Raw genomic sequence first — 24,113 nt, forward strand, 5'->3', positions numbered from 1 at the left:
TAAACCAATTTTCATAAGTTGTTTCAAAATAGTGATGTGCGTTTTTAGAAATATTTAGCAGTGTATTACAATACAAATAAAATCAAACGACAAGCATTTACATACATACATATGTGTTTAATGATCGAATGAATGAATAATAAACACTCCATTTTAAATTATACTTTTACATATTTAATAACAATTTAATTGTTATCGATATGTTTGCTAAATGATTTGACAGTTGATCCATTAACACCTTAACACATTGACAATGAAAACATCAACAATGAAAACTACGTCAACGGCCACAACAGCCCCTACGACGACAACAGCAACAACAACGACAACTACAACTACAAAACGAGGAGACAATATAAATAAATCGAATGATACAAACACTCACACTAAATGCAATAATATGACAGCAAGCACTGCAAATAATTGCAAGGACATGATGATACAAAATGAACTTAATATGACAACAGCAACAATAGCACGAAATCATCATTATCACCATCATCATCATCTACAATTGCCACACCATCATCAGCACCAACAACAACAACACCATCAACAACAGCAACACCTGCAATTGCCTCAGCAGCAACAACATTGTCAACTAGATAAAATGTCGGTTCATTCGATTAGTTCAGAGGATATATCGACAACAGTTGGTGGTAAATGTTGCAGTGCCGCAGCACGTAATCCGGCCATAAAAACTGGACGTCGCATACAATTGATGCAGGTAATTATTCCACTATTTTTCAGCATAACACACAATAACAACAACAACATTATGCAAATGACTACGACAAAGACGATATGCGAACATTTGTAAGTTAGTTTTGAGGCAGGCACATATTGCTGTCATCATGTAGTTAATGCATACAAGTATTTTGCAAATTTCCATGCATCTTAGGAGAATTGTGAATAACAACAAGTAATTGGAAATTTATAGCTTAAATACAATATAATAATTCCAATATATTCTAAATAAATAGAGCAAACAGTTTGAATCATAAAGTATTTATTAGTGGTGAGTAAAGACTAGTTATTTTACTTACGTCAAGTAATCTAGAATCCGTCAACCATACCACAGTTTATATTATTAAATTATTAGAACTAGCATAACCCGGTGCACTTCGCTACCCCTAACCTAGTAAAATTAAAAAAAAATATGAATGGAAATACGAAAATAAGTATCTCTCAGTTCACTTGATATTCGAAAATAACTAACTAATTTTGTATGGGAGATACCACTCCACTGCTCTGATCGCACCGATTTTTAAACCTTTTATGTAAATATCAAGCTTAGCTAAACTTCGAACAGGGAATAAATTCGTTTTTAGCTAACCTCCGTAGAATGGATAAATTGATTGATACAGAGTTTAAATTCTTTTAGAATTATAAATAGTTCTCCAGATATTCAAAATTAATTATTTACTTTGTGCCACAACCACTAATGCAATCCCGACCATTTTCAGCCAATCTGTGTAAAATGGTAAGAGAGCTATGCGGACAAAGTTTGAAGAACCTTTCCTTTTCCGACCCCTCCTATTTTGGGTGCTATGCCCTCTAATCTAATTCCGTCTATATTCAGCTAAACTCCGCGCAGTAATAAGAAATTAATTCGCTAAAAGTTTAAACACTTTTACAATTATAGTTCTACAGATATTCGAAAGTAATTATATACTTTGTATATAATTCCAATCCCGAACAATTTCAATAGCCAAATAGCCTTTTAGACTAAGTTTGAAGAATCATGCAATTATAGTTCACAAAATATTTAGAAATAACTACTATGTACTTTGTATGGCAGACCACTCACCATTTTTTCCGACCCGTCCCATTTTCGATTAAAATTCATGCAGTGAGAAGTAATTGATTCGTATAAAGTTTGAAATCCGTCACAATTAAATATAGTTCTGCACATATTATAAAATAACTATGTATTTACTTGTATGTACAATTACATATTTAACCCCATATGCATAAACAGTTTTTAAATTTGTCAAAGGTTTATAAAACAAATTTTGAATGGAAATTTTGTTTTATAAACCTTTGATAGTTAGAAAATACAAAAAACACCTTCAAAATATATTTTTTAAGGCGACTTTAAATTACTAAGGTCTTCTTCTTTGTTTTCTATAACGACTCTCACTTAAAACAGAGCGAAATCAATCAACTGTTAAATTGTTTCTCTTATTTATTTACAACAACAAATTGGACAAACATGCATTGCTTTGTTTACTTTTTAGCTTAAGGTTCACATGTACACGTTTTTGCATATGTGTTAGTAACTTCTTTAAACGCTTATAACTCCTAAAAAACTGAACCGATTTCAATAAAATATATATTCTGCACTTCTGTGAATAAATCCCTTTAAAATGGTATATATCTTGCCGAAATTTAATGTATAATGTGAGCGTAAAAGGGGTCTAAAGAAATCGACTTGCCTATTAATATTATGATGATAACTGGTATTAACTCGAATAATAATAAAAACTATAAACATTTATTCGTAGACTATTTGATACCGGTTATTTGAATGTCATATTGTAGCTAATATATGGAAGATTGAAGCTAATCAAGTAACCAGTTAGGTGAGGCTAGTAAGGTAACTGAATCTATGTAAGCGGTAGGTATATTCCATGCTATGACTACTTTGGACCAGCTATCAGACAGACTCTTTGTAATTTAGGTTGGGTCACATACATGTTAAATGAACTAGTGCTGTTCCTAACTGATAGGTAAAATCACAAGTTCAGAACAGTCACCCAGAACTCCTAGGATGTATTTGGCACATATTTCATTACATTGATTTTTTTCTCTTTTTCATTATTTTTTATTTCAGATGATAATTCTACCTTTTATACCGATATTGGCATTAATCGTACAAACGTCCGTAATACTGCAGGAAATTCTTGACTATAGAGCTGAAGTGGCTGATATTGAAACACAGGTAAGTGTTTTTGGGGGCAGCATAATTCTGTTCATATAGTAGAACATATTTAAGTTAAATTACCTTTAGATGTCAATACTTCTCAGAAAGAGATGATAGTGCTGGCTCACACACGCAAAGTTTACTTGCACAAGTCTTTAGATGAGAGAGGTGAGGAGATTGAAAAGATGTTCCAGTCTCTTCTATAAACTCAAGACTAGCTCAAGTAAACTTGACGTGTGTGAACCAGCACTACACAGAAAAAAGAAATTCATAATTGGAATGAATTTTATAATAATTATTATTAATCGAACTTGAATTTTTTTTTTCCAAACTTTTTTCATTCAGTTTAAGAACATGTTCATAAATATTATAAAATTGTTCATGACGGAAATTTTTGCTTTTTTTTCATAAATTTAATTATATTTTATAATAAATTGCATTATAGTTGGATTATCTAATGAATTAATGTAAAAATATTTGCTTAGTAGCCATATATTGGCCAATATTTTAAGATGAATCAACAATATCTGAAACTTAAAAAATAATATCCATAAACATTAAGCATATCATCCCCTTAAAAAAATTTAATCAATTTCGCGCATATTTGCTCATTTTGTGGCTTAAAATCATAAAAATAAATAAAATATTTTCCAAGGAAAATTTCAAACATTTTTCAAAAACAAAAAAATATAAATGAAAATGAAATTATATTTTTCAAGCCTTCTAGATTTAATTTGAAAACATAAAATATGAAAAAATCTTAATATTTAAGAAATTATTTATAAATGTTAGGAATTGAAATCAATGAAATCAAATCATACTATTTATGTTGAAACTTTTTTCTGTGCATGCACGAGAGGTAAAACAGAACAAAATAGCAAGGTTGGCTACCGATCCGAAACGGTAATTCTAATTTGGATTATTTCGGTAACCATAGCTTAGTGGTAAAAGCAATTTCTCTCTGACATAAATGATTAATAAAGTTCATAATAGAAATGAACCTTTTGGTGCCACCAAATAAAGAGAATTGCCATAGCTGCATGGATATTTGGCTTTGGTGTCGATTCGGCTGGTTGGCCAGGCTTCACATACGATCTCTTACACTTCGGTTTATTGTAATGGATCAATTGGTCATCGCAATTAATTATTTGTTGCAAAAATAATTTTCTTTTATAGCATTCAAGCAGTATTACAAACATACAAAATCGCCTTTTAATTTCTCTCAGCTTCCATTCGTATGGTAACTAAGGTTTTTATCCCGGGAATTCTCGGTACAAATTTCCCGGGAATTTTGCCAATTTTTCATTACCCGATTCCCGGGACTTTTAGTCAGGGATCCCGGGAATTAAAAACTGACGAAAATACATAGAAAACAAGTTAGAACTCTATTTTTTCGTATGAAAATTTAAGAAGTGAATTTATTATTTATAGAATTTATTTCTTATTGAATCATTCTAATTTCTTTTTCAAATCCATAACAAAATAGCTTCAAAACTTTATTACAGTTTAAACAATGGCTTTGGAATGAATATAAAAAATTAAATATTAGGAATGGATTTATGGAATTAAGGCTGACATTCTTTAATTACGGATTAAGATTTTAGTGAATTAAGCTCAAATTTTATTAATTAATTCGAAGCTCTGATATTTAATAATTATAATACTAAGTTTATATATAAAATATTCCTAATTTACAGTAACATTATATATTTCGGGAATAGCCGGGTACCCGGGAATGTAGAAAAAAATTTCCCGATTCCCGGGAATCAAAAAAGGTCGGGAAATTAAAAACCCTAATGGTAACCAATGCTTTTGGATAAATCCTGCTGCTTGCAAATGTTTTGAAATTGCAGATTGAGTAGCTGCCAATGATTTTGCAAGCTCTAGTTGAGTTTGACAACAATCTTCATGGAGTAATGCCTCCAATTTTAGGTTTTCAGACCTTTTTGTCTGGCATGGGAGATCTTTGTCTTCCGTGTCAAAATCACCACTTCTGAACCGCCCAAACCTTCTCTTATACGTTTAAACCGATGAAACACATTCACCATAAGCTTCGGTGAGCAATCGTTGAGCTTCAGCGGCACTTTTTCCAATTTAAAGAAGTAAAGAAAAACTTCCCGCATATGACGCTTTGTTGGCACAAAATTTCGACATTTTCGAAGCAAAAAAACTTAGTTGTTTACACTATAATGTTCAATGATTAAGTAAGAATAAATGACAGATATGTACCCTTCAAAGTGACATATTAGTTATTAAAAACAAAAGCCGCGTTCAAAAGATACGCCATCTATTGTAAATCCTTCATTTTTAAGTCATTCACCCAATAAAATCAAAAATTTGTCTTTTTATAATTTAAAATTATTTACATAATAGCGGTAGGGGTATATAGAGGTAACGATATTTACGATTTTATCGGTAACAGTATTTTAGCGGTAACCGTATTTGCAGTTATCGAGTTGAAAGGGTATTTTAGGGGTAACGATAGGCAACCATAAAAAATAGTTACATACTAAGATTTAACTAGAATTCTAACAATGTAAATTCCTGACACTTGTGTTCAACGTAAGTAATTTAATAAAGTTTATTTAACAGGAACAATAAACGTATAATTAAGTATTTATGTAGTATGTTGTTTGTTGGTATTGCTGTCATTATAATCGTTCTTCTCTTTAACTCTTGCGATATATAGTAAACAGACCAGAGATAATAATAAACCCAATTAAAAGGTGTAAAGGATATCAACTAATATAAGTGCAAGTATCTATAGGATATCAACAACTCCAACCTATAGCTATTGTTGTTGATACAGTTAGTTAGTTAGTGGGTAATTAAAATATACCGCAGCAATTCAATCATATTAAACATACGCCTTAGGTGTCAATGAAAAGTTCAATGTAATAACTATTTTCTCATTCTTTTCTTTATCGGTTTCTTAAAGACTTGCAACACACACAATATATAAATATGTATGTTTCTAGGTATCTGTAGTTTATTTGGTTCGCTGAGTAGTAATTGTTCATTTTGTATTTTTCCCCTTCTAAGTAAATATTAACTAAGTGCAAAAAAAAAAGAGGAAAACTTCATAGCAAGTATCTATAAATATTTACACACACAGCGAATGAACAACATTCAGCAGTGAAAAGGTTGATGGTATGGAAAAGTAACAAAAGGTGTTCAAAAATGGACAATTTAAACACGTTTGTCCAATAAAACACAGCAGGCAACATACAATGTATCAAGTGTTGGACACTAGCAACAAACAAAAAAAGAAAAATAACATATTATGGAAAAGTCACAGGTTAGATCAACACATTTCTTTTAAAGGCTTTATTTGCACTTGCCATGGCCATATTTATGTACGTACGAGGAGTATAACAAATACATTTTAAAGTGTTGAAGAATTTGTCAATGTGTTTCTGAATTTTATGTATGTAAATGTTCATTATAGTGATGAGTTTTATAAAATATGTTCAGATCTTTTAACATAGCAATATATTGCAGTATTACATAGTTGGGAATATGTAGATAAGGGCGGCTCCAATAGAAAAGTTGTGGATGTTGCCAACTCAAATAAAATTTTGAAGGTTTTTAGGATATCTTTTAATATTTCTCTCAAAGGAAACATATCGTAGCTTAGTATGCAAAAATGTGCATACAAAATTTACAGGAGCTACAAAAAAAGTTCTAAAACTCTTGGTTTTAATTATTTTTGACATCTGTCAATGCAGTTTTATAACTTATTTAACCATTTAACCATAGAGAATTATACATAGAGACGAGACACTCCAATTTGTCAAACAAAACTACAACAAATTAAATGTTTGATACAACAACAAAATACATTGACTAGCATGTATTTTGTTGTTGCAAGAGTTAGGTTTGAAGACCTCTTGGTCTTCATACTTTTTTGGCATTACTTTGGAGGCATTACTCCATGAAAATTGTTTTCAAACTCAACAAAAACTTGCTAAATCATCAGGAGCTAGCTATTCAAGCAGCAATTGTTTGCGAGCAGCAGGATTCATCCAGAAGCAGGAAAATTAGGTACCATACGAATGGTCGAATTTTGTGTCATATGCGGAAAGTTTTGCTTTACTTCTTTAATTTGAAAAAAAGTGCTGCTGAAGCACACCATCACTTTGGAAGTGGTGTTTTTGACACCGAAGAATTGCAGGCATTACTCCATGAAGATTGTTGTCAAACTCTACAAGAACTTGCTAAATCATTGACAAAATCAATCAGCAATTTAAAAACGTTTGCAAGCAGTAGGATTCATACAAAAGCAGGGAAATTGGGTACCATACGAATTCAAACTGAGAGACTTTTAAAGACGATTTTTGTATGTCTGAAATGCTGCTTGAACACTATAAAAGAACACTATAAAATATACATTACAATAGCCCGATGCGTAAGAGATCGTATGTGAAGCCCGGCCAACCAGCCGAGTCGATACCAAAGCCATGGCGCAAAGGTAATTATCTGTATTTGGTGGGAGCAAAAGCTATCTATATAAGCTGCTGAAATCTGGCCAGATCATCACAGACCAACCTGCGCCGTACGGAACTGTTTCGTTTGAATTGAGAATTGGCCGAAAAACGCCCAAAATATGCGGCCAGACATGAAAACGGGATAACCTTCCATTTGGAACAGAGTATCCGAAATTTGCTTTATTCATTCTTGGCCTCAAAACATGAGCAGTTTTTTTGGCTCGGAATTCATATGTTGCCAGAAATATGGGAAAAGGTCATAGCTAAATTGTACAAATGTTTCAAAATAAAAGCTAAACAAATTTATTTACTACTGAATGTACCTTATATTTTTGTGTCATGTTTATATCCATATTGTTATATGGGAGAGAAAATAGGTTTCGAAAAATTCAAATAAAATTCGAAATAGATTCAATTTTAAAAGATAACATTTAAAGCGCCTTGAAAACCCTTTCACATGATATCAAAATTTCATATGTTGAGAAATGGTGTCCTCAAACTAAACATTCATTTTAGTTGGAAACATTGACACTTTATTTTGCCTACCTAATGTATATTAACTATATGTATGTATGTAGTATGTAGGTGGGGGTAAAGGTCAATAACATTATTGATTCGATTCTATAAATACTGATTGGAGTGGGCAATGTAACTGTAAGCTGGTATCATGTATCTCAGTATATTGATGTAATTCGTAACTTATTTGTATTTTTGTTGGTTTTCATTGTGTTACAATGACGGCAATAATTTCATGTAAACATTTCAAATAAAAACTTATTTTATTTTCGAAGCCTGCTGTTCATTGCACCAATTTGTAATTTTAACTAAGTTAGATTTAATGGCAATAACATTAACGGCTGCATTTCGGAGAAAAAAATGATTTGGTTAGCTTAGTGTGTAAACGTGCTAAGTCCCTTATGGCAAATTTCACAGGAGACACATAAAACTTTATAAAATTGTTTGTATAAAATCTTATAATTTAGTTTTTTTAAATTATTTGATATAAATCATATCAAATAATTTAAAAAAAATGATAAATAAGCACAGTTTACAATTAGTGCGATTTATGAGTCCTTTATATAATTTTTAACCAAGACGGACGGATAATAATAAAGTAACACATTTTGTTTTATTTAAATTTGAAGATAGCAAGAGCTTAATGAAATACCTTATATGTATATAATTTCAATTAAATGATAAACTAGGACACGTAAAACTATGATTTAATGCCCATAGTTAGATCAGCCGGTAAATGTTCTCCATCGTAAGAGTTAATTAAAAGCTTCTTTTTAATGTCAATCTTTTTTTTAACCACCATTATATTTTTAAACATCAGCAGTCACTAAATACTTGGAAACAATTGGACCCTTTTTTGCGCCTCTAAGATGATAAAACATTTTTGCTGTTATTTTAACAGTCGATTTAAGAAGTTGTCATGGTGAATAGAAATGTTTTATTGTCTTAAAAAAAATATACAAACTGACGGCTGACCACTTGTAACCACATTGCTAAGGGATGGGCACCGACATAATTTATTATTAGTCACGTGCAAACTTTTCATCTTAATTTGGTTGCTGTTATTGATTGTTTTAGAGAGTGTTTTTTTTTTTTTTGAACTGTGCTATCAAGGAGCAAAAAACATACAATATTCATATTAAATCCTTGTAAGCTGCTGTAGCACTTAATTATTTATGTTTATAGAACATAATAAAACAATTGAAAGACATTTATGGAAACAAAAACATATTCATACAATTGTATAAGTTTGAATAAATATAAAAAAAAATGTTTTTGAATTGTAGTTTTTAATCAGAGCTTTGAATTAGTTAATTCAATTTGAGCTTAATTCGGAATTTAAAAATTGCCAGCCATCCATTTCATAAATCCATTCACAACATCTAATTCGTTAGCTTCATTCAAAATCTATCATTGAAATAGAATTCATTAATCGTTGAATTAACTCATAATGTATTTAGTTGATAACAGAATTCATTCAACATTTGAAGGATTCCATTTTGGTTTTGTTTAGCTATCTATTAATCAATTACACAATTGGTCAATTCACAAGGTCTTTTATCAGTCATATTGTCATAATATCCTAATATATCACGACTCGGCAGCTCGGCTTAACCGAGTCTTAGGCATTCGGCTAAGGTCTCTGCTAATTGGTTACGATAACACAATAAACATAGCATACAAAGTAGTATTATTTTAGGACATTTTTTCTTGAAAAACAATAAAAACCATTGTGAAATATTAGGACATTATGACAATATGACATGATAAGAGACCTAGTGAATTGACCAAATAAATTTAAACCTTTTTCTAATAGATTTGTAATGAATTTGAATTCAAGAAAATTTTAATGATTTAATTAGGAATTAATTCTATAAAGAATGAATTCAATACATTTAAAGTACAAAGGAATTAAGCTTTTGAATATGGAATTAATAATTAATTCTATCCTAACATTGATTATAAATGTTATAACTTAAATTGTTTAAGGCCCTAATTTTGTAAATCACGTCACCAAAGTGATGTTTATGTGCAAAGCAAAAACAACATTTCACACATTTTAAAAATTTGTTTTTGTTTTGTGTACACAATTTTCAAATTATGAAAGGCAAATCAACGCTTGAATTTTTGTGCGTTTGTTTGGTTCACAATTTGTACATAAAACAAAAACAAATTTTTGAAATGTGTGAATTGTTGTTTTTGCTTTGCACATAAATATCACTTTGGTGACGTGATTTACAAAATTAGGGCCTAAATGTCTAATTTTTTATTTCATCTATTTTTAGGTGGCAATGGTGGCTGATTTAGGCAAAGTTGTTACACGTCTACAACTAGAACGCTCGGAAGTAGCATTTTATATTTTTACAAATGGCAGCAAAGAACGGTAAGTATAAAATTAGACAGTAATCCTTATATATTCCACCAAAAATGATAATCTGTGATCCCTTATATTTTCCACCAAAAATCGATTTTTATATGAAAAACCCAAAATCGACTGCAGTTCCAATCGCGAAAAGGATGATAATCTGTGATCCCTTATATTTTCCATCAAAAATCGATTTTTATATGAAATGCCTAAAATCGGCTCTAGTTCCTTTAAAAGAGCTCAAATCGAGAAAAGGATGATAATGTGTGATCCCTTATATTTTCTACCAAAAATCGATTTTGATCCCTTATATTTTCCACCAAAAATCGATTTTTATATGAAAAACCTAAAATCGGCTCTAGTTCCTTTAAAAGACCTCCAAGCGAGAAAAGGATGATAATCTGTGATCCCTTATATCGGCTCTAGTTCCTAAAAGAGCTCCAATCGAGAAAAGGATGATAATCTGTGATCCCTTATATTTTCCACCAAAAATCGATTTTTATATGAAAAACCTAAAATCGGCTCTAGTTCCTTTAAAGCAGCTCAGCAGCTCATCGAGAAAAGGATGATAATCTGTGATCCCTTATATTTTCCACCAAAAATCGATTTTTATATGAAAAACCTAAAATCGGCTCTAGTTCCTTTAATACAGCTCAAATCGAGAAAAGGATGAAAATCTGTGATCCCTTATATTTTTATGAAAGGCCTAAAATAGGCTCTAGTTCATTTAAAAGAGCTCCAATCGAGAAAAGGATGATAATCTGTGATCCCTTATATTTTCCACCAAAAATCGATTTTTATATGAAAAACATAAAATCGGCTCTAGTTCCTTTAAAACAGCTCAAATCGAGAAAAGGATGATAATCTGTGATCCCTTATATTTTCCACCAAAAATCGATTTTTATATGAAAAACCTAAAATCGGCTCTAGTTCCTTTAAAACAGCTCAAATCGAGAAAAGGATGAAAATCTGTGATCCTTTATATTTTCCATCAAAAATCGATTTTTATATGAAAAGTCTAAAATCGGTTCTAATTCCTTTAAAAGAGTTCCAAATCGATTTTTATATGAAAAACCTAAAATCGGCTCTAGCACCTTTAAAAGAGCTCCAATTGAGAAAAGGATGATAATCTGTGATCCCTTATATTTTCCACCAAAAATCGATTTTTATATGAAAAACATAAAATCGGCTCTAGTTCCTTTAAAAGAGCTCCAATTGAGAAAAGGATGATAATCTGTGATCCCTTATATTTTCCACCAAAAATCGATTTTTATAAGAAAAACCTAAAATCGGCTCTAGTTCCTTTAAAAGAGCTCCAATCGAGAAAAGGATGAAAATCTGTGTTCCCTTATATTTTCCACCAAAAATCGATTTTTATATGAAAAACATAAAATCGGCTCTAGTTCCTTTAAAAGAGCTCCAAGCGAGAAAGGGATGATAATCTGTGATCCCTTATATCGGCTCTAGTTCCTAAAAGAGCTCCAATCGAGAAAAGGATGATAATCTGTGATCCTTATATTTTCCACCAAAAATCGATTTTTATATGAAAAACCTAAAATCGGCTCTAGCACCTTTAAAAGAGCTCCAATTGAGAAAAGGATGATAATCTGTGATCCCTTATATTTTCCACCAAAAATCGATTTTTATAAGAAAAACCTAAAATCGGCTCTAGTTCCTTTAAAAGAGCTCCAATCGAGAAAAGGATGATAATCTGTGATCCCTTATATCGGCTCTAGCTCCAATCGAGAAAAGGATGATAATCTGTGATCCCTTATATTTTTCACCAAAAATCGATTTTTATATGAAAAACCTAAAATCGGCTCTAATTCCTTTAAAAGAGCTCCAATCGCGAAAAGGATGATAATCTGTGATCCCTTATATTTTTCACCAAAAATCGATTTTATATGAAAAATTTATAAAATTGGTTCTAGTTCCTTTAAAAGAGCTCCAATCGAGAAAAGGATGATAATCTGTGATCCCTTATATTTTTCACCAAAAATCGATTTATATAAAAATTTTAAAAATAACGTATCTTTAATTAAATTTCAAATATTAATGAGTTTACACATACATATGTACGTATGCGTATACTTAATATTCATGATGTTTTTTTTAATACGTTTGTTTGTCTTCTTTTTTAGTTCAAACTTGACACAACGTTTTGCAGTCACTGATCAGGCATTAAACAACATGACCACCTGGAGTGAGGTTAGTGTACCCACATCACCAGATGACGATGATTACGAGGTATTATTAAATCGTACCGAATTTCAAAGTCGTTTAAATGAGTTTAGGTAAATCCCTTTGATTTATATGTAAAAAAAAGAACTATGTGTATAAATATTTATTGTTCTATTAACAATGTTAAACATTGCCAACAAGTCATTAACATCATCAAGCATTTGAAACCATCAAATCATCAAACCATTTAAACATATTATATGGACACATTAATTAATATGTAAATTTTTAAAGCTGTCTTTATATTTTTAAATGTGTCCTCCCCTCCCATGCTTTTAGAGATAGAATACGCACAGAGCCGGAGGATAATTCGATTACAGATGTCATGAATTGGTATACATCGGTTAACAAAGCTTTGCTACAGCACTTGTCCGAACAAATTAAAGAGGCTGACAACAGTGGTGTTTGGAGGTAAATTTTAAAGGTTTGTGTTTTGTTAAATTATTTATTTCAATACTCATGTATTTGCAGATATTTGGTGGGCTTTAAAAATCTATTGAAAAGCATTGAATGCCAGAATATTGCCTCATCATTTGGCATCAAGTATTATGGTCGTGGCTATTTAAGTTCCGATGGTTTTGTTTCCTTTATACGTTATGAGTTTTTGGCGCGTGAACTTATTAACTCGACGCTAAATTATGTTCCAAGACTGACATCGATGTATAAGAATATTACAAAGACTGCGAAATACAAGAAAATGAAGAGAATGTAAGTGGGGATGGATGTGGCAGGGTCCATAGGGAAATTTTGTTTATTTTAAAATTATACAGTGGTGGACAAAATGCAAGAGTTGAATATCAGATGTAAAAAAAATATAAAAATTTCATTCAAAATTAGTTTGTACAACTTTAACTATAGAATAAAAACAATGAAGAGAAGGAGAAAGAAATAGCAATGAATAAAATTAACCCTCCGTTAGTCGCAATCATTTTCAATCGAGACTAGACGCAATGTATCAAATTAATATCAATCAAAAAAGGGGCGTTTGAAAATAATCTCTTCACTTTTTATTTCGAAAACATAAAAACAATATTATATACAAAGTATTTAAAAGAGTAATAAAAATAAAATTGCAGTAAAAATATTATTTTATCAAAAAATAGCTTAAAATTTAGGGTGTTTAAAAAATTTTACAATAAAAAAATATTTGCCTGTGTCAACCAGATCAGTTGCGAGTAACGGAGGGTTAAACAAAATTACTCTCTTTTCACACATATGGGCAATCAAGTACTTACCACAACTGCTTATAAAGTGATATAACTTAAACTAGTTACAAGTAATGACTTTAAGAACCCGCTAATTGTAAGAACTCATAGAAAACTCATGTTTTAGAAAAGTGATATTACGGAATATAGTTTTCAAAACTCTATTCTACTACTTCTAAGTAATGCAAACGGTATTTAGATTTTTTTATTCAGTAGTTGTTTGACATTACAAAGTGGGGCAGAATCAATTTTTTTAAATAAATCTGGCATTTCTAAACGGCTGGTCCGATCGGGATAAAATTTGACGTGGGGATAGCCAAGGAGTATTCGAGTGGCGGCGCTATAGTGGCTCAAAGTAGGGTACCTTCGACATGTAAAATATGCTATTTATCTCTTCTAATATCCGAGTATAGGCATTTCAAAATTGAAATGTTAAAATTTTGCCATACCTTGGTCCGCTTTTTAAAAAATATAGGACGTACTTTTGGACCGAATGGACTCGAATTTTTAATAATATTATAATATCCATTATGGATCCATAAATAAACGATTTTCAATTAAAAAATTGTATTTTTTCCTGTTTTTTGGGCGAAAAGGTGACTTAACTCCTTTTTTATTAAAAAAAAAAAACTCTAAAAGAACATTTAACAAATTTTATGTTTTTCTATAAGTTATATTTACGGAGAACATTCTGGAATAAAAAACATCCACAATTTTTGGAATATGTCGCCCCTACACCCTTCGAAATTTTACCTATTTTTATCAAAATTTCAACTTTGGGCCTCATGTTCTAAAATCCCAAAGCCGGGATCTGAAAACGGGAAGCAGCATTGAAAACCTTGATGTGTTCCCTATTTATCACCAAAGTATTTCCCCAGCCTCGAAGGAAATGTGGACCCTATAGGCAAAATTGTAAAAACTACCAGTTTTGAAACTTTCGTTTCAATTTTTAGGAATTGCGGGATTTCCTTTGACATTTTGTTATTTTGAATGATAAATTTAAAAAAAATTTAAAATTTCATTGAGTTTTGTTAATAAATAAAGATTTTATTACATATTTTTTTCAAGTTTTTAATAAGATTGCAAATATTAGTAAAGGTATTTATTTATAGACGACAATACTGAGTATTATCACTTTTCAAATTTAAAATATTATTGAAATCATTCGGTATTTCAAAAAATCGTTTCGAAAGAACATTTCTTGTTTACACGATAGTATTACAAATATTTTATTTCTTTGTTGATTGATATTTTTCTGAAAACTTTATTTTTATTTTATATTTTCTTGACATTTTTGTATGCCTTATTTGTATTTAAAAATATATACCCGATACATATGAAAAGAAAATGTTTTTGAATTGTTTCAAGCTAATTTTGAATACCGACCTTAAATCAAAAAAATCATTCGTATTATTTGAAAATCTAATACAAATTTTGTTTTGACGATGAAATTGTATTATGATACTTGACTTTTTGACAAATATTAATACTCAGTATTGCCGTCTATAAATACCTTAACAAATTGATCTACATTTAGTCCGAACTATTATTTTTTTTGTTTAGATAAGTTAATTTTTGGTTTTACAAAAGAAAATTTCAAGTCAATATCTCAATTTGATTAAAAAATATGCCACTTTAAATCACCGTCCTTCAAAAATATTACACTTTTTCATATTTTAGTATAAAATATGACTAAATCAGAACTTGTTGAATAAAATATTAAGAGAATTTATACAATTTTGTTATTATGAAAAATTGCAATATTTTTAAATGAAGGAGTTTTAAAATGGCATATTTTTGAATCTAATTGAGATATTGAGTTGAAATTTTTTTGTAAGGCCAAAAAATTTTGATTCTGCCCCACTGTGCATTACCTAGTTTTTGCTGTGGTACTTACTCACTGTTTACCGAACAATTTTTGAACAAATCAATTCAGCACTTTGTCCACCACTAACAAAACCATGCCAATAATTATTAAATTGAAATTAATGTCTTACAAATCCTTACAGGAGTGGCATAGTTTTAAAGAATAAACCAAATGTGTCCGATGAACGAAGTGCCATCGAATACTATGATTCCATGCACAATTACACCGACGATTTAAGAATTTTACAAAAGGATTTAAGACGTAAAATAAAGTAAGTAATTAAGGCAATAAACCACAGCAATTGCTAACACAAACAAAGTAATAGGTAAATTGATTAAAATTGAAACAAATCTTCATTCATATTTGCTTTAGGGAATATGTCGATGAACAGTTAAGAGATGCTGCCAAAAAGGAGGCTGTAGGTATAGGAATTTTAGTGGTGGTTTTGTGTGTATCACCAATTATAATTATATTAGTGAAAAATGCAGCGGCCACCATACAGGTTGGTATATAACAATGTTTGATATACTTATTTTAAAACTGTGCTTTCTCTGCTACAATATTTATTAGATGTATGCTTTAAATTTGGCCCAAAAAGCTAAGGAATTGAAACGGGAAAAGCGTAAAAGTGATTCCTTACTATTTCAAATGTTGCCACCCAGTGTGGCCATGCAATTAAAACATACACAACAGGTGGGTTAAGAAGAAATTATTAAAAGATTTACATTAAAACTGCACTTACTGTAACACCCTGTTAAAAAATTTATATCTTATTAAATTACAATTGTAATACAAATTTACATTCCCCTTTTTTCGTTTGTCTAAATGAAGGTACCAGCAGAACTCTATGAATCGGCTACAATTTATTTTAGTGATATTGTGGGTTTCACTGAAATTGCCGCCCGTTGCACCCCTTTGGAGGTTTGTATGTTTGCATTTCGCATTTAGTATGTTTATGTTTATGTAGGTCATCTTCATCTTATTTGTAAACATAAATAAATAAACAAACATAATCACACAAAACACTCTCTCCTTTCTCTATTTATCAAATATTCTCACATTGAATTACACTCTACAATAAATACTTACACACAAACATATACAATACGTAACGTAAATAATGCAAAACGGAAATTAATGTAAACATGCGAAAAAAAAAACAAAAATAAGAAACAACAAAAACTAAGAAACAAAATTACAACAACAAATATTAATAAAAACAAATTATTTTTCTATTGCTGTGTGCGTGCTTTGTTTTCTGGAACACGGTACATGTCTTCGCGTACTATTTTTTCCCACTCTGTGATGCATCGATGGATGATGGGTGCATATTGAGAAGGTGGTTACATTTTTAAATTCGATTTATCGTGTATTCGATGAACGCATTGAGTGTTATGATGTTTACAAAGTTGAAACTATTGGAGATTCTTATATGGTTGCTTCAGGATTGCCGGTGAAAAATGGTAAGTGAAAATGTCATTAAAAATGTTGATTCCACACTTAAAGAAAATCTACAACTCATTGGCAATTTCGTATAGCGTTTTTCTAAAATTTACAGGAAAATAAAAAAACATTCAGAATTCTTTCGAAAATTATAAAACGAAATTGCAAATTTCTATATATCTCTTTCCCTAGTGGTAAGGATTTAACATCTGAAACACATCCATTTTCAAAATTTTACAAATATTTAAATTACACAATAAGATTTTTTCTTTTAAGATTATTCTAAAAATAATAATTTGTTGAGATTTGCTATTTTAAATAAAAAAATATCAAATATCTACTCAGTTTACATTAATTATCAAGAAAATTTAAATTGCCTCTTCGGAGAATACATCATTGTCCTTTAATTATAGCTGTCTTCATTAAACTTAAAACTTTTTCTATTTCTGAATATCCCAATTTCAAATATAATTTAAAGTTTCAAAAAAAATTAATGTTGAAAAAACACATCCAATAAAACACAAGTAAGCTATATTCTGCTGTGGCGAATCTTTACCCAAATTATACTTTAAAATACAAATTTTAAATATTTTTAGGTAAACAAAATTTAAAAAAACAAGTAAGAGTGCTATATTCGGCTGTGCCGAATCTTATATACCCTTCACCAAATTATACTTCAAAATTTTAAATATTTTTAGGTAAACAAAATTTAATTTTTTTCCAGTTGTTTTTTTTTCATTTTTTGGAATTGCTATTGCTATTTTAAATTTTTTTTTTTAAATTTTAAAGTTTTTTTTAAAATTTAAAAAAAATTTTTTTTTGTTTTTTCAATTTTTTTTTTGTGAAAAAGGTCAAAAATCGAGGTTGTCTTGGTTTTTTCCTCATATCTCAGCCATTTGTGAACCGATTTTGAAGATTTTAAATAAAAAAATTCTCGAAAGCATGTTTGACAGAATTATTAAAGATTTGGATCCCGAAGATATCTGGGGTCTTCAGAAAATTGATTTCAACAGACAGACAGACGGACATGGCTTAATCGACTCCGTAATCTATAAGGATCCAGAATATATATACTTTATAGGGTCGGAAATGAAAAATGTAGAAATTACAAACGGAATGACAAACTTATATACATATACCCTTCTCACGAAGGTGTGTTGCAGTGCCCTTTAGCAAAATCCACTTGACATTACGCCTATGGGGATTAAAGAAAAATTTTGCGTGGGGGGTACTATCCCAGTTGGCCAGCAGTTCTGACTGCCTTGATCGTGGCCGTACCCTATTATGAGGAAAATTTTTGGGTTAATTCTAATGTTAGTATTTTTTTTGTTTTGGTTTGATGTTAGTTTTAGTTAGTTTCTATCTACAGATATTTATTGGCTCAGTGGCCTATTTGATAAGGGTTCCACCAGGAGAGTATGCGAGTGGTCAGCTCGCAGTGGAAACACCAACCTGGGAATGGTCTAAAAGTCATGTGGTGGAGTTAAGCCACAACCTTTCCCAAACTCAAATACCTGAAAAAAAAGAAGAAAAGAAACAAATTAGTAAAGATAATCCAATTAGGTTGAAACGATACAGTTTTACCAGCATTCCTGAAAAGAAAAGAAAATTTAATAACTATTAATTATAATATATTTTAATAAATACTTACCCTCAGCTTATGTTCTGTCTGCTTCTTTGTTGTCATTAATTAATGTTTTGTATCAAGTTCTCACATGTAATGAATTCGCCGCAAACATCTGTAGTAGTAAAAAGGGTTACCAGATGTGATATAATGAAAGTACTCAGACACAGTGTGAGAGAAATGTGTAGGTAGAATTTTATGAATGAATATAAATGTTGATAGTTCGTTAAATTCGAATAAGGCTATTCAATGTTTATAAACAAATTGTGGGAAAATTAGAAAAGGATGGTTGGGTAAGCGATGTGAGAATACGATGAATATATGATTTAAAGGAGCATAAATATAATAGGCCCAATTGGAATATAAATTCTTGGAACATATAGGGTATAAATATAAGTTTTTGCTCGGCCATCTTAAAGAGATAGAAGATAACCAACAGTCCCTGTGTATACCTACAATTTTTTTTAATAAATTAAATATTTGAAAAAAAAAAGAATAGAAATTTAAATTAAACAATAAGAAAAAAGGAAAACATCTAAATAGTGAATTTCAAATAAACTGTGAATTGAAAATAAACTTGCCAAATAAGTAAAGGTAAGATAAATTGTCTTAGCCTATTTGATAGATGAGTGCTGATTAATTTTATTACTTATAGCAGGTTAGATTCTGCAACAGGAAATTGAGGAAATCCCTGCACTATTCAACCAGACAATTAAAACTCTTAGTCCCCCATAACTGGAGCAGGGCCAGAATAAAAAAGGGGACTACAACATTTTTTTTGGGAGAAGTTACAAAACGCAACAACAGCACAACAAATTCTAATTATATGAGGTATTACATCACCAAAGGAAAACCCATTATAAACAGGGAAGTGATTAGAGTTAAGAAAACAATATTAATCTATCTCAGATCATTTTTAAATACATTTTTTTTAATAATCTTTATATATAAATCCCGATTAACGTCTTTAGTTTAAGCTTGTTAGTTTTAGTGTTTTTTGTTTGTTGTTATAGTTAGTCATTAGGCACCCTAGCTCTTCGATGAATACCTGACTTTTTTTTTTATTCCATAAAATTTAGTTATTATCCCAGTTTTAGTGTTCTCATCAAATCCGGTAGAAAAATTTTAAATCAGGCATAAATAAGCCAGAAAGAAAATCGTTTAAGTGAGCTCTCTTAGGCTGATATTAGGTTAGGTTTAAAAGTGAATCCCCTAACAAATTGCTGGGGCATAAGTTGATGAGGAAACTAATATATAAAGGGATTTGTTTTGTTGTGATTTTTGAAAATTTAATTGTTCTAGTTTCGGTATTTGTTGAGGCAGGAATTAATTAGTTTAAGAATTATTGTTAAGCATTTGTTTTGTTATATAAATATATATTAAAGTTCGATTTATAGTTATTTTTTTTAAATAGAGTTAATAATATTAGTTCACCTTTTATAATAAAAGAAACATGTTATGATTAAGTTATTCACTTAAAATGCGGGAATAATCTTATTTAGCAGAGTGGTTTATTAAAGGTAAGTGGTGTGGTTTGAGAAAAAAAAGGGATCCCCGTAAATATGAAGGTATGGGAGATTATGGAAGGGAAAGGGCAAAATGGAGTGAACATCTAACTCCACTTCATAGGTGTTCCATTTGATTTTAATATTTAGATAGAATGATTGATAATTTATTGTGACAGTTCTTTGGGCCATAACGAAGGGAGGTTCTCGCACCGTGAGTAAGATGCTTGCATGTGAGCTGGTGGGCAACTAATTCGTTATGGTGCCGTTTCGGGACTCGTAACAGGTGAAGGGTATAAAATTTGTTTTCAAAATTTTTTTTTTTATTTAATAGTGAAAAAATGTATGACAAATTTCTTTTTTCATTTTTTGAATTGCAATTCAAATGAATGAAATCAAAAAAAAAGAGCAGATCTAGGGGAAATGAAAAATAAAAATTTAAGTTTCTTTTATCAAATAAACTAAATTTTTTCCATTTTCATAAGATTTTCGCCGATACAATTCCTATTCTGCCACTACCTGACAATATATCATGGGAATTTCAAATCTAAAAATTTTTTGTCATTGGATTGTACTAGGTGAATACAAAACGACAGTGATTACTTTAAAAAACAATTAAAATTTCAATCAATTCAATGAATTGCTGTTTATTTTTTCTAATTTATTTGATTTAATTAATTCAAATTCAATTCAAATGAACTGGAAATTATACATGCACTGAATTAGCAAATTTTTAATTAATTCGTTTCATACAAAAAATGAATTGAATGAAATTTGAGTCAATTCAAATTAATTTGATAAAAATTAATTGCAATGCATTTACAATTTAAATGAATTTGTCAAATGAATTGCTACGTTTCTAATTCAAATGAATTTGTCAAATTTCATTCAATTCATTTTTTGTGAGAAAAGAATTAATTCAAAATTTGCTAATTCAGTGCATGAATAATTCGATAGGTGAAATCATGGACATCGGTCCATTTTCAATACCAAACAAACCTTATCAACAGAGAGCATTTGTTGTCAGCCCGCTAGTTCCTTTCGTTTGGGCCCTATCATGTTTTCAACAGACAGACGGCCATAGCTAGCTTGTCTTAGAATCTTATGGGGACCCAGGATATACATATATACATTTTGGTTCTATGACCAATATTTCGATATATTTTTTAATGGTGGGTATAATAATGTTTATATTTAATAGATTTCTAAATATAAAATACATCGTAACTAGGGTTTTTAATTTCCCGATCTTTTTTGATTCCCTGGAATTTGGAAATTATTTTCTACATTCCCGGGTACCCGGCTATTCCCGAAATATATAATAAATATATTATAAATTTCATATAAAAACTTAGTATATCTGAGCTGCGAATTAATTAATATAATTTCAGCGTAATTCACTAAAATCTTAATCCGTAATTAAAAAATGTCAGCCCTTCATTCCATAAATCCATTCCTAATATTTAATTTTTTAGATTCATTCCAAAGCCTTTGTTTAAACTGAATTAATTTTAAAGTTGATGAATAACAGAATTTATTCAATCTTTGAATGATTAAATTTTTGTTAAATCAAATCATTTACAAAATTAATTGAAAAAATTGTCTTAAGCCTTTTTGTACAAGATTTGAATTGAAGAAAAATTTAATCATTTAATACATTTTTGAAGCTATTTTGTTATGGATTTGAAGAAGAAATTTAAAGAAATTAGAATGATTCAATAAGAAATAAATTCTATAAATAATGAATTCTCTTTTTAAATTTTCATACGAAAAACCCCAAATAAATAATAGTAAGCGAGATATAGGCAAAAAACTGTAAAAAACATTTCACTGTTTTTTTGTGAAAACAATAGAGTTCTAACTTGTTTTCTATGTATTTTCTTCAGTTTTTAATTCCCGGGATTCCCGACTAAAAATCCCGGGAATCGGGTAGTGAAAAATTGGCAAAATTCCCGGGAAATTTGTACCGGGAATTCTCGGAATAAAAAACCCTAATCGTAACCCATTATAATTTTATACCAAAAAGAATAATAATAATTCTATCTCAAATCCGAAATATTGTTAAAACAGAATTTCCAAAAAAAAATATCATCGATTCTAATAAACGCTAAATTTTAACAGCTGTACCTAATTTGAGTTAGCGTGGGGGCCGATTTGAAATTGTCGGATTTCAAAGAAATTTATATTTTGGTCAAAAATTTGTTAACATTTTTTTTTAGAATATAGAACACACATTTCTAGGACATTTTTAACCCTTTTATATCTGGGTTCAAATAGGAAAGTTATCACTATGTATAATTTTATTGGGTTGCTAATTTACGATTTTGTAATTATAATTTTCTAGGGCATTATTAACCCCTTTATAGCTGGGTTCAAAATTATTCAAGTTTTTAAAAAAATTAACCCTTTACTGCGTGAAATTAGTTTTTACATGGAATAGGTTATAAAGTTAATGAAGTCCAAATAAAAAAATATTTTATTTTTTTAATAGTTATGGTCCAACAGAGTGAACAAATTTATCTTAGCTAATAAATTTCATCTATTTGATAACTTTAATGTCTTGGACAATTTTGACCCCAGATATAAAAGGGTTAATAATGCATATTTTTTATTATTTAACAGGAATGGAAACATTTCAGCAAATTAGGAACCCTAAATGCAGCTCAAACTTTTTACTTATAACGGAAAAATTTAAAAACTTAATTTTCAAAAAGAAAATCTGTTTAAATCATTTTACTAATACAAAATTAAAACCTACACATACAAGAATCTCGTATTTTTCCAATGGAATATTTTGTAATGTGTAGTATATTATTTTTGTTATTTTTTAATTTTTTGTTTTTAAATGATTTCATTTAGGCCACAAACATATTAGTGAAATTGCAACAATGGCACTTGATTTGCTGGATGCATCGTCCTTTTTCAAAATACCACGTTCCATAGAAACACTGCAGATACGTTGTGGCGTTCATACCGGACCTGTGGTGGCTGGCATTGTTGGAACAAAAATGCCACGTTACTGTCTGTTTGGCGATACCGTCAATACAGCATCACGTATGGAATCGACGGGTGAGGCTCACAAAATACACATCACCGAAGAAATGAACCAGGCTCTAATGAAAGTGGGTGGTTTTAAAACAGAACATCGTGGCCTCATAGATGTTAAAGTGAGTGCAAAACATAATAATGAGCACGTAATTTTGTTAAATAAAAAAAATACTTAGTTGATTTATTTATTATTTCTTGTATAACTTTTTACTTTTTATTTCATATTTTTTTTTTAGGGCAAAGGACTCATGAATACCTACTGGCTGACGTGCAAAGATGGTCCGGTTAAAGTGCGTGAAGAAATCTCTTGGTTTGCCGATATGCAACCTGTTTTCCTGGAAAATCTTAAATTGGAACCGGCCTATAAAAGTAGCAAACAGAAAAAATGAAATTCCATCAATCATCATGTTGTGTTTCCTGTAAACTCATACTCCTACCACCTAAATCACCACAAACCCACCAACAAATATGTACTTAAATACAATTAATAAATAGTAATAGTAATATGTTGTAGTAGTAAGTGAATGTTGTATGTAGTATTAATATAATAAATATATTTACTTAAATAGTTAGAAACATGTGTATGTAGGTATGTATGATGATGATGTATTTATCATCGACATTTGTAATGCCATCACTAACATCTGTCTAATGATTAGTTTGTTCACTTGGCCAGACAACATACGACGGTTACAAACTTATGTTCAAACATTCCCATATATATGTGGACATTAGGGTGGTCCCAACTAAAATAAAAGTTTAATCATTCCAAGATACCATTTTTCAAAATGTTTTGACCTGGGTTAAGTATTTGGTGAGCTGCAACAAAGGATCAAAATTTCATTTTTTCCTATTTCTCTCAAAGAAAGCATATGAAATATTGATA

The 24,113-nt window shown here is 30.0% G+C and overlaps 1 protein-coding gene across 1 annotated transcript; it reads left to right on the top strand.

Moving 5' to 3' along the window:
* Positions 1–356: 356 nt before the first annotated feature.
* On the top strand, positions 357–23,696 carry LOC135961912 (uncharacterized). The gene is made up of 13 exons (XM_065513559.1): positions 357–727; positions 2,837–2,944; positions 10,215–10,312; positions 12,436–12,588; positions 12,815–12,946; positions 13,007–13,243; positions 15,750–15,878; positions 15,980–16,109; positions 16,178–16,300; positions 16,439–16,528; positions 16,947–17,070; positions 23,039–23,346; positions 23,464–23,696. Exons 1-13 carry the CDS (start codon positions 401–403, stop codon positions 23,614–23,616), a joined length of 2,112 nt encoding a protein of 703 aa, XP_065369631.1. The 5' UTR covers positions 357–400; the 3' UTR covers positions 23,617–23,696.
* The last annotated feature ends 417 nt before the right edge of the window (positions 23,697–24,113 follow it).

The sequence above is a fragment of the Calliphora vicina genome, chromosome 5 (assembly GCF_958450345.1).
Source record: "Calliphora vicina chromosome 5, idCalVici1.1, whole genome shotgun sequence".
NCBI lineage: Eukaryota > Metazoa > Arthropoda > Insecta > Diptera > Calliphoridae > Calliphora > Calliphora vicina.

What these genes read in the sequence shown, in the direction of transcription:
- LOC135961912 (XM_065513559.1), top strand. Translation starts at nt 401, where the DNA reads ATGACAGCAAGCACTGCAAATAATTGCAAGGACATGATGATACAAAAT. An exon ending in ACAAATGGCAGCAAAGAACG is followed by an intron (nt 10,313 to 12,435) that starts GTAAGTATAAAA and finishes CTTCTTTTTTAG; the next exon opens with TTCAAACTTGACACAACGTT. An exon ending in AATTAAAACATACACAACAG is followed by an intron (nt 16,301 to 16,438) that starts GTGGGTTAAGAA and finishes GTCTAAATGAAG; the next exon opens with GTACCAGCAGAACTCTATGA.